Source organism: Rutilus rutilus (assembly GCF_951802725.1).
Source record: "Rutilus rutilus genome assembly, chromosome: 14".
Taxonomy (NCBI): Eukaryota; Metazoa; Chordata; class Actinopteri; order Cypriniformes; family Leuciscidae; genus Rutilus; species Rutilus rutilus.
In genome coordinates, this window is record NC_140219.1 from 20,472,477 (window position 1) to 20,488,405 (window position 15,929).

Here is a 15,929-nt window from a genome sequence, read left to right on the forward strand (position 1 = left end):
ATTAATGTATTTTAAATTGTTTTCATATTTAGATATGACGGCCAGAAAAAATTAAGTTATGTTAAGTTTTTGTTATGTTAAGTTTTTCAGTGCCATTGACTCCCATTATTTTTCGGCGTTTTCCTTCAGTTTTCAGTCCATAATGGCGGCCGCGCCGTCACGTCATGGGGGCAACTGTTGCTATGGAGCGTTCTATTGAGTTTCGCCTCTTGGGCTTCTATACTCTTTGGTACGATGCATCGTTGGAGAAATCAACTAGCTAGTCACGACTGTTTCCCGAAACCGTATTGTCGCAAAGTATCGTTCAACCACGTTGGTTTATGACGTCTCGCACGTGGTGGACTAATAACTTATTTTAATTAATCTGTTTGAGATCGAATTAACGCTAGATTTTGTCATATAAGTTACATACATGGCATCTGAAGACCATTTCTAATTTTTCTCAGTTATTTTGCTTTATTACCAGACTCAATATTTGGCTCGTTCTTACATAGTAGGCTAGAGCACGTTCGCACATGCGCAGTCTTCAAAAACGGTGCTTTAAATCTCGACAAACTAAAAGACGTAAATTACATTTGTATGTATTCTAAATAAATAACACGGGTTGTACTGAATGTCAGCTTGCTTATTTTGCTAAAGATAAGGATTTATCCAGTCTACATCTCATGTAAACTAGAAACTATGCTTCTAACCACAGCTCGAGAGCTGTCGTTCCAACCACACAAGTTTGCGATGCTGTTTGCGAACGTTCGTTGGAACGATGGTTTCGGGAAACACCAGATCGTTGAACTATGCTGATAACGACGGAACTTGCGACCATAGTTGGCTAACGATGCTTTCGGGAAACGCACCCCTGGACACCACAAACAAAAAATTTGCATGCACTTTTAAAAAGTAACAATATAGTGAATATCAACCACTAACAAAAAAGTACCTATTTATTTGTTATTATTAATATTATTAACAATAATAATAAAATGCAGTTGTATATTCAATATACCACAGTATTGCAATCAAAACAGTTTTTTTTTGTCTTGCACATTCATTTTAAACGTGTCAGAGTTTGTTTACCTTCCATCAATGACATTTTCCTCCTTTACAACTTTAGTGGAGGAGGTCGATACAACCTTTGTGGAGATTCACAAAAAGCTTTTACTCAACCTCAGCGCTAAAATTTTCTGACAGAAAAGAGAGAGGCTTCTTCACAAATTATTGTATCCACTTCACTATTAACCAGCAGCCATAAAAAAATGTTGTTTATTGATTTCTTGTTTCTATTCAACGTAAGATAAGAAGTTAAACATTTGTAAATGGCAAAGGACAAAACGGCGGCTGAAAAGTAAAACTGAACTGGAGTTCATAAATAGTTGGTATTTGACGTGGAGGAGCCCTTCCATTTGCCTAACATGAGATGTGTAAGAAACAATCGTAAAAGCTGACGTGTTTCATCGAGGGTCATTAGTTGTGCAATTAAACTCTTAATTTGAGTTCACCTCAAAGAAAGTTAAAACATAATTTCAAGAAATATATTCTGGCACAATCCCACAGGTCTCCCACCAATCAGCATCCTTTTTCAGCAGCGTATGCTAAATAGTGCAATATTCATTAAACACATCCTGCAATCACACAAATCGCTTCATGCATCTGTACGATGTTCCTTTAGCCCACATGCAGTCAACTCATTTCAGCGAGTATCAAATAATTCCAGTCTCCCCTCTTAGATATGAATATCCCAGCATGCAACTTTGATTTCTCTCTTCTTCTACTCATGCTCTTTTCTTCCGTATTAACGAGACCTCTCCTGATGCTCCCATTACAGGATTGATTGCAGTTATTTGCAGAGAGCCTCATTCATACTATAATCTTCGGCACAAATCTCACTTGCGTCTGCATAAAGGGGCACAATCGGTTTGGTTCAATCTTGTTGGTTTAATGCGAGACTGCCCCCATGTCATTGCAAAATTCACATTAACCAAAGCATGATTCATGGTTATTCATTCAGATAGAGTGGAGCTGATTAAAAAAAAGGAAAACAATTGTAGTTGTTGTAATAATGAAACGTAATGGTCAGTGCCACAATCCTCTCTGATACACAACAGCAGTTATCGGTTATGCTCAATGTTCTGCATGTCCATGGTCATGGGCTTCCCACACAGACAGACAGACACACAGCAGGGAAACATTTAAGCTTCAAACTTAATTATTCAAGAAGGAAACTAATTTTTTTCTGAGTCCCCAACAAAGCTTCTTAAATGTTTAGTGAGGCAGATCAGTGTGGCAGAATACAAATAATCCTGCAAACAAAAGCCGCCCAACTCTTCTCGCAGCATGGGGCGCCAATGTGGCTTTGTTTACCGAACGTGATGCGAAACACTGATCGCCGAACCGCTGCCAAACGTAACTCGCATGGGACCGCAACCGAATGATGGGATAATTTCTTATTTGGCTGGAGTGCAATTACTTATGCAAACAAACACGCGGCAGAGTGCAGAAATGACAGCCACCCTCGTCTGGACAGCCGGCCAACGCTTCGCACCTGCATGAATAGCAATATACACTGGAAATACTAGAGTTAAATACTATAGAGACAGCAGCAGAAAATGACAGCACCCATGCGGTGTAATGGAACCCCAGACACGTAAAGATCACTGACTCTTTGCTCTGAGAGCTGTAGCATGTGGGCATTAATCAGTCACTCAAATCGAAGAGGCTTCCAGTCATCCAGGCTGCTTAATAAGACAATCACCTGGCCTCATTATCAAACTCCCTCTGCACCTTACCTAGCATCAAAAAGGTGCGAGGAAAATATTCTAAGAGGATTACACGGAACAGACGCCATCGATAAGCAGAAAGAGTCGAATGAGGGTTTGTTTTATCCGCCTCAGAGGGAATCACACTCTTTAATTTCCCATTGACTTTTTTAAATTGAGCTGACTCGAAACACTATCTACTAGTGTGTTCGAGTTACAGTATTAATGAAGCTTTTGTTATGATGGTGAATGATGTGCTATATATGGAATTACTGTTACAAACAAATTCTCGGCGGTGACACTTCTTATATCAACCCGGGAAAGAGCTAGTTTAGATTAATGCTAAGCTGAAATTGACCAACAAGTGCTTTGTGTGTTTGTTGAAACACTTTCTACATGCTACAAGATCTTCATTGACCTGAAGGCACTCAGGATTTGACATTAACTATGATATTTCACAGACCGTGATCATTATGTTAGGTTGTTTTAAAAAGACCAGTGGCCTGTTGCATAAACACAGCCATTATGTTAAGACTATGTATTAGGAACTTGTCTGACAAACTAGCAGTTAGTCAGTCTTACTTTGAATTCTTAAATTAGAGAAATCAAAGTTATAAAAAAAAGATATGACCTGTCCTAATGAAGAAGAAAAGCCTGACATCGTGTTTAAGCTGCTTATGCAACAAGTGATGATTTTGTATGAATACGATCTCCATAGAAGACATAATGGGACATGTCACCACGGCCCAAAATGGATGTTTGTGGTATACGATATTTGATCAAATATATATTCGCGTCCATTGTAGTATGATACGGATGTTAATAAATTTGATCAGTGTAAAATATTGTTATTTTTGCACCAATGCATATTTAAGTTAGGCCACACTATAGATTAGCGTCTAATTCTCACTATAAACTACAACTTTTGCCTTAACAAACTCCTAATAAACTCCTAATTACTGCTTGTTAATAGTTAGTAAGGTAGTTGTTACGTTTAGGTATTGGGAAGGAATTGATTAAGGGATATAGAATATAGTCAAGCAGAATAAGGCATACATAATAATAATAATAATCAGCCAATATCCTAGTAAAATACATACTAATAAGCAACAAGTTAAAGGGTTAGCTCACCCAAAAATGAAAATTCTGTCAGTAATTACTCACCCTCATGTTGTTCCAACCCCGTAAGACCTTCGTTCATGTTCGGAACACAAATTAAGATATTTTTGATTAAATCTGAGAGCTGGCTCACTCCTCCATAGGCTTCTAAGACACTATAACTTGCTGGCCCAGAAAATGTTTTAAAAACATTGTTAATATAGTCCAAGTGACTCCAGTGGCTCAATCTTAAGTTTATAAAGCGACGAGAATACTTTTTGTGCGCAAAAACAAACAAAAATAACGACTTTATTCCACTTTTCATTTCCTTCTCTCTGGGCCTCGAGTCTTTTCACGTAGTGTTTAAGCGTAGCCACGTATCACACACATGACCAGCGTCGCCCAATAGTGAGCCTACGTGGTGACGTGCAACACAGACGCGCTACGCTTAAACACTACGTGAAAAGACTCGAGGCCCAGAGAGAAGGAAATGAAAAGTGGAATAAAGTCGTTATTTTTGTTTGTTTTGGCGCACAAAAAGTATTCTCGTCGCTTTATAAACTTAAGATTGAGCCACTGGAGTCGCTTGGACTATATTAACAATGTCTTTAATACATTTTCTGGGCCAGCAAGTTATAGTGTCTTAGAAGCCTATGGAGGAGTGAGACAGCTCTCAGATTTAATCAAAAATATCTTAATTTGTGTTCCGAAGATGAACGAAGGTCTTACGGGGTTGGAACAACATGAGGGTGAGTAATTACTGACAGAATTTTCATTTTTGGGTGAACTAACCCTTTAATAGTGAAATGGACCCTAAACTAAAGTGTTACCATTTGGTTTATTTTTGTTTTGTTTTTTTCAACAAGGATGCATTAAATTGTTTAAAAGTGACAGTAATGTCTTTAAAATTATAACAGGCTATTTCAATTTCAAATAAATGCAGTTCTTTTGAACTTTCTATTCATTAAAGAATCCTGAAAAAAAAAAAAAAGTATCATGATTTCCACGAAATTATTAAGCAGCACAACTGTTTTCAACATTGGTAATAATGAGAAATGTTTCTTCAGCAGCAAATCAGCATATTAGAATTATTTCTAAAGGATCATGTAAAACTGAAGACTGGAGTAATGGCTGCTGAAATTTCAGCTTTGCTTCACAAAAGTAAATTTTAAAATATATTAAAATAGAAAACAGTTATTTTTAAATGTTATAATTTCACAATATTGCTGTCTTTACTATATTTTTCAGCAATGCCGAGTCTTTGTTAAAAGCTGCTCGTCTGAAGAACCTGGAAGAGTGGCTGCTATTTTTATCCTAACAACTTCTGACTCCGTGCCCAATCAGATATTGACTAGTAAGCCCATGTCTAGACTTAACATCTCAAAAGCACAAATGGATGTTTTAGTCAAAGCGGGTGGTAGACTTTGAAAGCTGCCTTTACGTCAGGGAGAGTATTTTGGAAGAGGCAGACAGAGGGTGATAATGGATGAAAATTTCCTTCTGACCCCATTCTCTCTCCCTCTGTGAGTGACACCTGTCTTTCAACGTGATTGGTGTTGCTGACACATCCATAATATAACAGGGCAAAAAAAGGAAGATGAGAGAGAGAAGGATATTGAAGTGCATCAACATGCACGACAATTGTGAAAGAAAAAGGGGCAAAGATAAGGGTGAGGCTTCAAAGAGTGTTAGAAGTGGAAAGACAGAAATGACAGGTTTACTTGCTTCTATTTTGAACATATGCTTTCTTCCTTGTGAGAACACATTCACTGAAAGCAATATCCCGCTTCTAATTCAGTTCAACAGCAAGAAAGCTTGATTTTCTCAAGCACAGACTCACAGAGGTATCAGTCACACCTTATCTATTTTTTTCATTTTAGCATCAAAAAAAAAAAATGCAAATAGCCAAAAGCAACATTTTAAGAACATGTGTGGAGAACAGAGTGAATCCAATGACGCTTAAGGCCAGTTCTCACAAAACTAGGTAAAATGATCCTAATGGAAACACCACACTTACAAAAGTCCATGACAATTGATCATAATTTAAAATAATGACAGCTGTATTTTGATTGGTTTTTGGCAGCCATTGCTATGAATTTGTCTGACTGATATCGTAAACGTATGTTAGCCACATTTGCTCAGTAAAATGGTTAAGATAATTGAATTTGGAATAGCAATATACTCTTACTATTTCTGCTACATATTTAGTATACTGAATTCATATAAAGATATAAATTACCTACTGAAAACCTTTATTGAAATATTTATATTGTAGAAACAGTAAGAGTAGTATGTTAAATTTAATAGCATTCTGAATTCATAATTTTTGACGTTTATATGGCAGAAGCAGCAAGAGAAGTATGCTAGTAGTAACATACTGAACTCATTTAATATATGGCAGAAACAGTAATAGTATGCCAGCATTATGCAAAAGCATACTGAATTCATTTCTTCAAATATTTATATTGTAGAAACCCTTACGGTAGTTTTCTATTAAAAAAAGTACTGAATTATTTTCTTTGTATGTCAGAAATAGTAAGAGTAGTGTGCTAGTATACTATTCAAAATAGCATACTGCATTCTTATCTTTAAATGGCAGAAATAATATTTGGAATAGGGTATTGAATTATTCTCTTCATAAATCTATATCTTCATAGCATGTTATTCTGAATATTAAACTTAATTACTTCAAATATATATATTGTAAAAATAGTAAAAAGTATTATGCTAGTATACATCAAACTGAATTATTATCTTTAAATAGCAGAAATAATAAAAATATTGTATGCTATTTGGAATAGCATACTGAATACATACTGTATCTGGTAAAATTAAAATTGGTTCGATATTCCCAATTCAGCAACATTTATGTATAAATGGGATTGGACAAAGTTTTGCATGTATAAGCTCAAGTGTCTTTAGGTAAATTGTTGCTTGGTCTCCTAAAAAGCATAAAAACTCAAAACTATATTTATTGAATCTCAGTATTACTGCTGTTGGTGCAAGGTAATATATTACAATCTTAAAAAAGTATTGTAAAGGTCTTTTACTTAATTTATCATAGATGGTTCCTCTGTGACACATCCTGCCCAGATTATCAGGCACAGCCTGGGCGACGTTTAATTGGGATTTGAGTGGGAATGAGCCACGGTGCAGAGCTGAGAGACGGTGTCCAGCTTGCGTCCACTGCTATCGGAGCAGACAGGCAAGGGATCCGGTGACTGGCACATGTTGCGCCTACGCGTTTTTCTGTGCCGTAAAAAACAGCGGCCGGGAGATTAGCATGGCAATTATCTGTGAGGCAATTATCAACCGGCAAGATGAAGATGACTGCTTTCCAAGGTGTTTCTTTATGTGTTTAATAGCTGTAGAGTAGTTTGATAAATTGTCAGAGCGAGTTTGTGCGATGCTGGAATTCACAGCTGATGGATCTGCTTGAGGTGTGATATGGTGAGAACTCAATTAATTAGGATGGGTTTTGTCTTTTCATTAACCTCTGACATTTTCTACAAACTATGCTAAGATTAGGATGCCACCAAATTAACAAGGAAGTGTGGAAACAAGGAACATGTTGCAGAATTACAGCTAGGAAGGTGCCGATGAGGATTCAGTCGTCAACAACAACATCAATGGAAGATTGTTTTTCACAATGTTTTCGCTTGACGAACATGCATCATGTGACATTTTTAAAAATATATTTCTGTGTACAGTCTTTTTATATTAACTGAGAGTGACATGTCATGATGTATCCAGTCTATTTATACGCATTTCCAGTGGCAGATTAGCTTGCAGTTTGACTAACAAAAGCGGCTTGTGTCATTGGGGAATGATTACTAATGCACAGGGAGGCTATAACACCCAGGTAAGAGTAACACAAAAGGTATCCGAAATGCATTCAGCTCTAAATGAGTCGAAAGCATAAAAGTGAATGTTTTATCACATGTTGCACATTTTTGGCATCTGTTCTCACACACCTTACACTCTAAAAGCCTTAAAGATTTTTCTCGCACCCTCAGTTTCTCATAAACACGAAACTCGCTCGCTGCTTTCTCGCTCTCTGAAACAATCTCTCACCTGATTCGTCATCAGACTTGTTCTCGTTGTCAGAGTCGGTGAGGGTGAGTGCCGAGTTCTCCCGGCTGGAGAGGCCAGAACTGCGACGGGACTTGATGCCTTGGCCCCCCCACAGCTGGATCGCTCTCTCCGGTGAGATAGGGCCCTCTGGGTCAGAGTCCGCGTCGGAGCCGGCGCTCAGAGAGTAACCGCGCTGCAAGAGGCCGATCTCAGGGCAGTATGCGTTCTGATGCGGGGATGGTTCACAAATGCCCAGCTCCGCTAAAGTAAAGTTCCCTAAAGTGGTCAAAACAAAGCACAATCAGTTAGTTGTTGATGCATGTGGAGGAATTGGCATGATATAATTGATGCTGCCTTGATGCACCCTGTGAAGAATTCAAGCCATTTACACAAACTAGACATTGTGACTTAATCTTAATCATAATGAACTAGTCTATCACAGTCAATGCACTGCAAAAGCACTCTCTAATTGCATCAAATACCTAAAATCATCACTTAGCAGGACATAAATCACACAATGCAGCACTTTGGCAGCATCTCAATTCTAAAACAAAACATATACTATGATACCAGACAAGAATTAGAGCATTAATATTAATCAAACAACAATATCGACAAGAAAAAGGGAAAACCATTGTTCTTGCCATTTACTTCTAACTGTTTACTTGAACAATTGCATGAGTAATGTTTTATTAATTGGAAAATACTTGAAGGCCTCACACTTTTAGTTTAATTTGTTCAAATTTATAATAATATTTAACCGTTTTAATTTGTTTTTTTTTTTTGTTATTTAGCATAATAGTTTTTACTGTGGTATCACAAATCTTGAAATGTCAGTGGTACTGGTGTCAACTTCTGAAACTCTGGCATTGTGACGACTCTCTCTGTTCTGCTGCTCATTGTAGATAGAAAGGAGAAGCTGTGACAGAATTGTACAGTACTTGAGTAATTATACTTCAATTATTATACATATATTGGGTTATGAAACGTGAACTTTACTCCTTTGAACAAGTACCTTTGAAAATAAACAATTACGTTGCCAGGCCAAAATCACGCTTGTTTATTTTACTGCTTACAATTATACCTTCCAAAGTATATATTTCATTAGTCTTCATACAGTAAACTATCCTCTTATTAACTTTAGAAGTGGAACTACACTGTCTCTGGAGAAAAAAATAAATCAACCAACCAATCAATCAATCAATCAATCAATCAATCAATCAATCAACCAATCAATATTCTAAAGCTTCAAAGTTTGTTCAATTTATAACAATTGAATGTGTTTGAATATAACAATTTATGCATTTAAATGTGCTTGTCACTACGTGCTCTGGTGGTTTTAAGGCACAATTGTAAAATTGCTTTGGAACAATATAGTATTTTCTGTGAAAAACTGTGTATATGAATAAACTGAATAGAGCTGAACTAAACTTTCAAAGTGTATTAAGACAGACCTCACAAAGAAAAAGGGGGCAGCAGCAGGAGCCCCAGGTTTAACTGCTCGAATCAGTGGACGTGTATTCAGACAGCATCTCATGTGTGGTGCTGGACTAAGGGGCCTATTTGATCCTGCAGCTCTTTACCTGCTGTGAAATTTCCCTCACAGCATAACACCTCCTGCTTTGATGAGTGTGACCGCACTCATGCGCATACACAGCCTTGACACAAACCACATTCAGAGAGAGCTGGGCAGAACCCCTCTGCAAACTAATATATATATATATATATATTGCACGTCATCCAAATTAAAGCACATCAAAGTGAATCGATAAACACAAGGGAGTCCCAATTAAGGACTGGCTGTGGAAAAAACAATTAAAGGATAAGGCATGCACAACCAATTTCTTCTCTCCAGTAATTAAAAGAGTCAATGCATGCCCTCCAATCAGCTGAAAATGAAGAAGCCATTTTATTCATTAACGCTCTTTAAGGCAGGGATCTTTACAGCGGTTGGGATCGATATTGCTAAAATCAAGAGACCTTAATAGAGTTGCTTTTTTCCTGACTATGTTGTGGGTGGACATAAAGCAAAATAAAATAAAAAAACACTTGATTATAGTAGTGCAAAGGTAATTATTCCTTTTAAAATTGCATTTAAGTTGAGAGAACTGGATACATTTACTACTAATAATATTACTACACAGCTACACAATAACATTGAATATTCCTATGCTGCTAGTAATGCTACAAACACAACTAGCACTCATATCATTCTAGTCAGACCGTACTGTACCTGAATTGAAGTAGCTGAGGAACGGGGAAAAATCCATGTACTCTGTGAGGGCAACAACACAAAATGCCACCTTTAGCCTAATACCCAACTATTTCACTAGCTTGGAACATGTATTACATCTAAATAACATCAGGTTTACAGTGTGTACTTCCATCTGTATGAACATTTCTTCCATCACCTCACAAACAGGTTTGTTTGTACACTGTTGTGCCTTTCATAAAAGTATAAAATAGATTAAAACAGGTTTGTATAAAACAATGGCATTTTTGATGGCAAACACTAAGTGTTTAATGTATATGTGTGTGTGGCATTTGTGAGTATATGCCGATGAAATCGCATTTGTCAATGACCAAAGCATGCTACGTTTTTTTTTTTCTTCATATTTTCGTATTTCATTCAAATCATTCAATTAAAATTATTTGAACGTGTTTTCCAGTCATTCCAGTCATATTTCTTTTTTTCTGCTGTCCAGCTTACAAGCAGAGTGCCATATGCATGAACACACGTACTAGCATAATGTTTGTTGTAAATCTGTAGACTGTGAAAGAAAAGACCATCTTGCTCCCTTTTTATGTTTACAAATTTATAGTACAGCCAGATGGAAAAATACTATAGTAAACCAAAATAACAGGCATCTTTTTCCCAAACTGGGAATCATTCCCGGAGTGGGGACCGATCCCAAAAGCACACTCAAAGCTTGTCAAATCACAACTCCCAAAAGAGGTGGTCTTTCACAGTAAGAGGCCGCAAAAAAAGACCCACCATCCTGAAGACCTCATAATATCATCAAAATGTTATTTTAAAGCTCTCAGAATTGTGTGTGTGTGTGTGTGTATGTACGTGTGTGTGTGTGTGTGTGTGTGTGTGTGTGTGTTTGTGTCTGTACGTGTGTGTGTGTGTGTGTGTGTGTGTGTGTGTGTGTGTGTGTGTGTGTGTGTGTGTGTGTGTGTGTGTGTGTGTGTGTGTGTGTGTGTGTGTGTGTGTGTGTGTGTGAGCACACTCAAAGCTTGTCAAATCACAACTCCCAAAGGAGGTGGTCTTTCACAGTAAGAGGCCGCAAAAAAAGACCCACCATCCTGCAGACCTCATAATATCATCAAAATGTCTCCTAACATCAAAATGTTCTTTTAAAGCTCTCAGAATTGTGTGTGTGTGTGTGTGTGTGTGTGTGTGTGTGTGGTGGATGCATTTCTTTTTAAAACAAGAGATTCTGCCCCTATTCTCTTATAGGTTATTTAGTCAATTACATACTTTTCATTACTTCTGATCATCCGGACTTTACTCTTGTCCTCATGTCTCTCATAAGCTCCTAAGGGATCATGCCTCTTTCTTCTTCTTCCTGCCAGTACCTGCAGTAAGAGCCACCATGCTCCATATTCTCTTGACCTTTGGCTTTATATTTCCTGTGCTCACTCTTTTCCTGACAGTGGGGCTCAAATAGTAGAACTCAATTCTTACATGTCATGCATTTGCTGAGGTTACTAAACTGCTTCCTGCAGCTATCAAATACAATAGCCTCTGAGGGAGTAAAACAATTTGTCCTGTTCCATAGTTGTCTAAAAACTCACAGTTTTTATAATGAACTGTTTACCAGCAACATTTTGGCACCATCTGAAGACACTGTTTACAGGTCATGTTTTTATGAGCGGTATAGGAAGACAAATGCATAAACTTAATTGAGTAGGCTGGATAAAGTATCTGTGCAACCCACTAGACAAGTACATTTCTGTGCAAATGCAATTGTACACAAACCCGCTATGTAGTTTGATCATGTTGTTTTCTTGTTTCTTTTTTAGAATGGTATTTTGTACACTGTAAACTAGATGTTAAGACTTTTTTATCATAGTGAATTATGGGGTTTTGTAAGATTATTATTATTTTATTTTTTTTAAGAAATCTCTCATGCTTTACAAGGCATTTCTTTGACCAAAAAATACTTCAAAAAATAATATTGTGAACTATTATTTAAAATAACTTTTTTCAATTTCATAATGTGGTGGCAAATAGGAATTTTCAGCAGGCCTTACTCCAGTCTTAACTCTTTCCCGCCACTTTAGTGAATCTGTAAATATAATATAAATGCAAATAAATAAAGTAAAAGCTGGTAGAGAAGGTAGTAGGCAGATCATTTGAGGGAAAAAAAAGTGTGTGTGTGTGCAAAACCCTAGCAAAATCTTTCATCTCATTTCCCATTTCATTTTAGAAGCTGGTGCCAAATACGTCCAGCAGGACATTTGAAAAAGTAAAAAAATTCAACTTTTAGTGATTCTGGAGACTGTAGGGGTGCTGCATTGGATCTTAAAAATTGGCTTTTAGAGACTCTTATCTGACATACTGTGTTGATGTCTTGGCTGGAGGTGTGTTAAAGCTTTTTTTTTTCTTTTTTTTTTTTTTCATTAAAGCCTCGTACAGGTGCCCGGACACACACTGAGGTAATTTACGGGCCTTACACATCCCCAAGGACTGACTCAATCCCATTTTGGGCCCCAAGAGTGTAAATTGTCTTCTGGTCATTATGCTTCATCAGGCCCATGAAAGAAGCATTTGACTTTCCTGAGAGAGTGGGCTGATTGGCCATTTGAGTAATATAAAAAGACCTCCGCTTCAGCAGGGAGAAGGATGTGATTTCTGCGTCCAAATCGGCATGCCTCTCTGCAGTCTCTATGTAACCCCCCTGTCCCCCACACCCCACTACTGATGATAGCGGGTAATGGACCTGTTCCAGAGAGCGTCTTTGTGCTGCATGTTTGTTCATGTTCTGTGGGCTGATGGTTATTATTGTTACTGAAGGCATGCACTGAGGAAATGGAGCTCTGTGGGAACCTGCGAGAGTAAGTAAGCGCTGACTGAATCTTATTTAAATCTGCCACTTGACAAATTGAAACGTTAACTCTTTTAAAAGAAACTTTGGGAAGAGTTACGCGTGGGGTACACCATTTTTAAGTTGTCACCATAGACTGTAAAAAAAAAAAAAAATGGACGTAAGCTGTGTCCTAATTCAGGGGCAGCATCCTTTAAAGGCCGTGTCCTTCTAAGTGCGCAGCCGACGCTGCCTTCAAAAGACGCTCCGAGACTCGTTTAAAGGGGAAAGTATAGCCGATTGCGTCACCGCGGCGCGGCGAAGGCTGTCCCAATTCGAAGGTCCTTCGAAGGCTTCTTCAAATGTGTAAATGTGTCCTTCTTTTCCTGTGAATGCAGGATACATCAGAAGGATCCTTCGCAGCCTTGCCTATCCCAGAATTCATTGCACGCCGGAGACGAAATTGCCAGATTACACTTTTAAATGTAAGTTTTGGGTTTCAATTTAATCGAGTAATCTAATGTATCTAATAATAAAAATGAAAATAATAATAATAAAAAAATACAATAAAGGTTCAAATGTTGACTTATATGTTACCAGTATGTAATTTTACATAGGCTAGTTTATACTCTTGAGATTTTATTATGTACATAAATTGACCATATTCAAAAAAAAAGATTTATTTTGTTTTTAGGCAGTTATAACTATATATTTATAAATATAAAGTCCAGTACAAATGTTACTGCCGCTCGTCACAAGGGATGTCAGTTACTAGGCGACAAAACCAGACCGTCTCATTGAACAAATCCCGGGACACAGCTAGCAACAATTTGTTAGTTTCATTTTCCAAATAACCAGTAGTGGAATGTAAAGACATACATTTACTCTGGATTAAAATATGATTTTGAAGTACTTTAGATTGTTATTCAACTCCATCTCAGAGGCAAATATTATACTTTTTATGAAAAACTGACTTTTTACACATGGATATTAGATTATGATATTAGACATTGTTTAAAAAAATATGAACAGTATATAATAGAAACAGTAAAAATATGTCTTATAGATCAGGAATAGGCAACGTTCAGTCCTGGAGGGCCGCTGTCATCCAGAGTTTAGCTTATAGGACAGTTTTGTATGTTAAAATATTTTATGGTTTATGGCTTCCCTCTTTCTGAGAACATCCCAATGACATGGCAGCCCACGCCTGAGTCAGCCCTGCAAACCTGTTAGTGGACAGTGGAAATATGCACTGATCCCAGATGATGTCCCACTGGCAGAGGCCTTACTAGGGTCTCTGTGCAGCACCACCAGGATCTCCTGCTCAGCTCAATAAAAGTCTACCGATTTTTTTTTTTTTTACTCTGTTTTATGTAAACTGTTCATTTAAACTTTTTTTGTTTTTATTTATCTTAAACGTAACTTATCGTGTAAATAGTTGTAAAAAAGTAGGCTACTGCAAGTAAAAATGTATAGAAATGTATAAACTAATTGACATGACAAAAATAAATGTACAGAATAATTTATAACTTGCATTACAAACATAAACAAAGCACAGAAATAATTTTTAGTTTCATTTACAATTTATAACTTACATAAAACTAATGTAGGCCTATACGATTGTTTAATTTACACATTTTAATTCACATAACCAAACGTTTATTTCTCTACCAATCTGTCAAGAAGAGAAAACAATCTGTCCATTCTCTCTGAAACTTCATGTCCTCCCTAAATATCTCGATCAGCTCATCCTCTCGGTCTCGTTTCTCTTGGCTGCTGCTGGTGCTGGTTCCTCGTTCTATCCTTCGCGGCCCGGGGAAAGAAGGACGATAGGCAGGGTTGCCAGGTCTGTGCAACAAAATTAGTCCAAAAAGCCCATCGGCTCTTCTCCATCGGGCAGCCGAATTCTCCACTGGATTTTTGCGTCTGAGAGATGTTTTGGGGGTGTTGGAGCGTCAAAATCATACTTACGGGGGTGGAAATCATTTCTTACCCATGGCAACAACTTAAAAGTAGCCCAATTCCACGGGAAAACCTCAGACTTGGCAACACTGACGGTAGGCCGCATTAGAAGGATCCTTCGACTTGGGACGGCCTTCATTGCGCCGCTGTGATGCAATCGGCCTTCAAATGCGGCCTTCGGAGAATGCAGCCCCTGAATTGGGACACAACTATAGTGTCTGTGATGTCACCCCTAGGTTTCTGAAGAGCATTTTTGAAGCCGAAAGTGGGCGGAGCCGGCCGTCGCCATCTTGGCAACACGTCACCTCCGGAAAACCGAAAATGGGCAAAAGAGGCGGGATTAGCTGAGTTGATGTGATGGCTAACAGACAAACAGCTAGTAATGACAGCAGCGGCAATCCACCTGTCACTCAAGTGACCATGGCCTTAATTATGCAGAACTTTAAGGCTTAATATAATTTAAACGGATGAGTTATAAAAAAAAAAAATCACCCCCCTCACAGTTGTCATGAAGGGCAAAAATAGCTACAGTATATAGACCAAAACCACTTTTTGTACCAGGCTGTAAACATATATTTTTTTATGGGGACTATGGGATCGACTCTCTTTTGGAGCCTGTCTCTAGCGGTCAGTCTATGAATTGCAGTTTAAGTCACTTGACTCACTTCTGTGTTGGATTCAAGAGAGAGACCGGAAGGTTGCCGCTTGGTTGTCACATCTACCTAAAATATGTAGAAGATATAATGTACAGTGAATCCAAAAATTATTTAGACACTTTAGACACATTCAAATTAATAATTGCCTCTGTGTGAGAATATCAGCCAGAGCCACATTTATATTAAATTTATTTATAGACCAGATTTTACACAAGTGCGGATTAGGTGTCTGATTTTTGAAAATTGTAATAAAAAAAAAAAAAAAAAAAGTTTGTTTTTTTGTTTTGTGCAGTGAACAGATAAATCAAGGTCAGCCTGCTGTGTTCAAGGCAAGGTACATTACTATGAGGTGGATT

The 15,929-nt window shown here is 37.6% G+C and overlaps 1 protein-coding gene across 1 annotated transcript in view; it reads right to left on the bottom strand.

The window, feature by feature from the left end:
• tenm2a (teneurin transmembrane protein 2a) overlaps positions 1-15,929 on the bottom strand; it is a 305,507-nt gene that overhangs the window by 222,554 nt on the left and 67,024 nt on the right. The window contains exon 3 of the mRNA XM_084430309.1: positions 7,923-8,198. Within this exon, the coding sequence (XP_084286435.1) occupies positions 7,923-8,198 (276 nt within the window). The remainder of the gene's footprint in view (positions 1-7,922; positions 8,199-15,929) is intronic.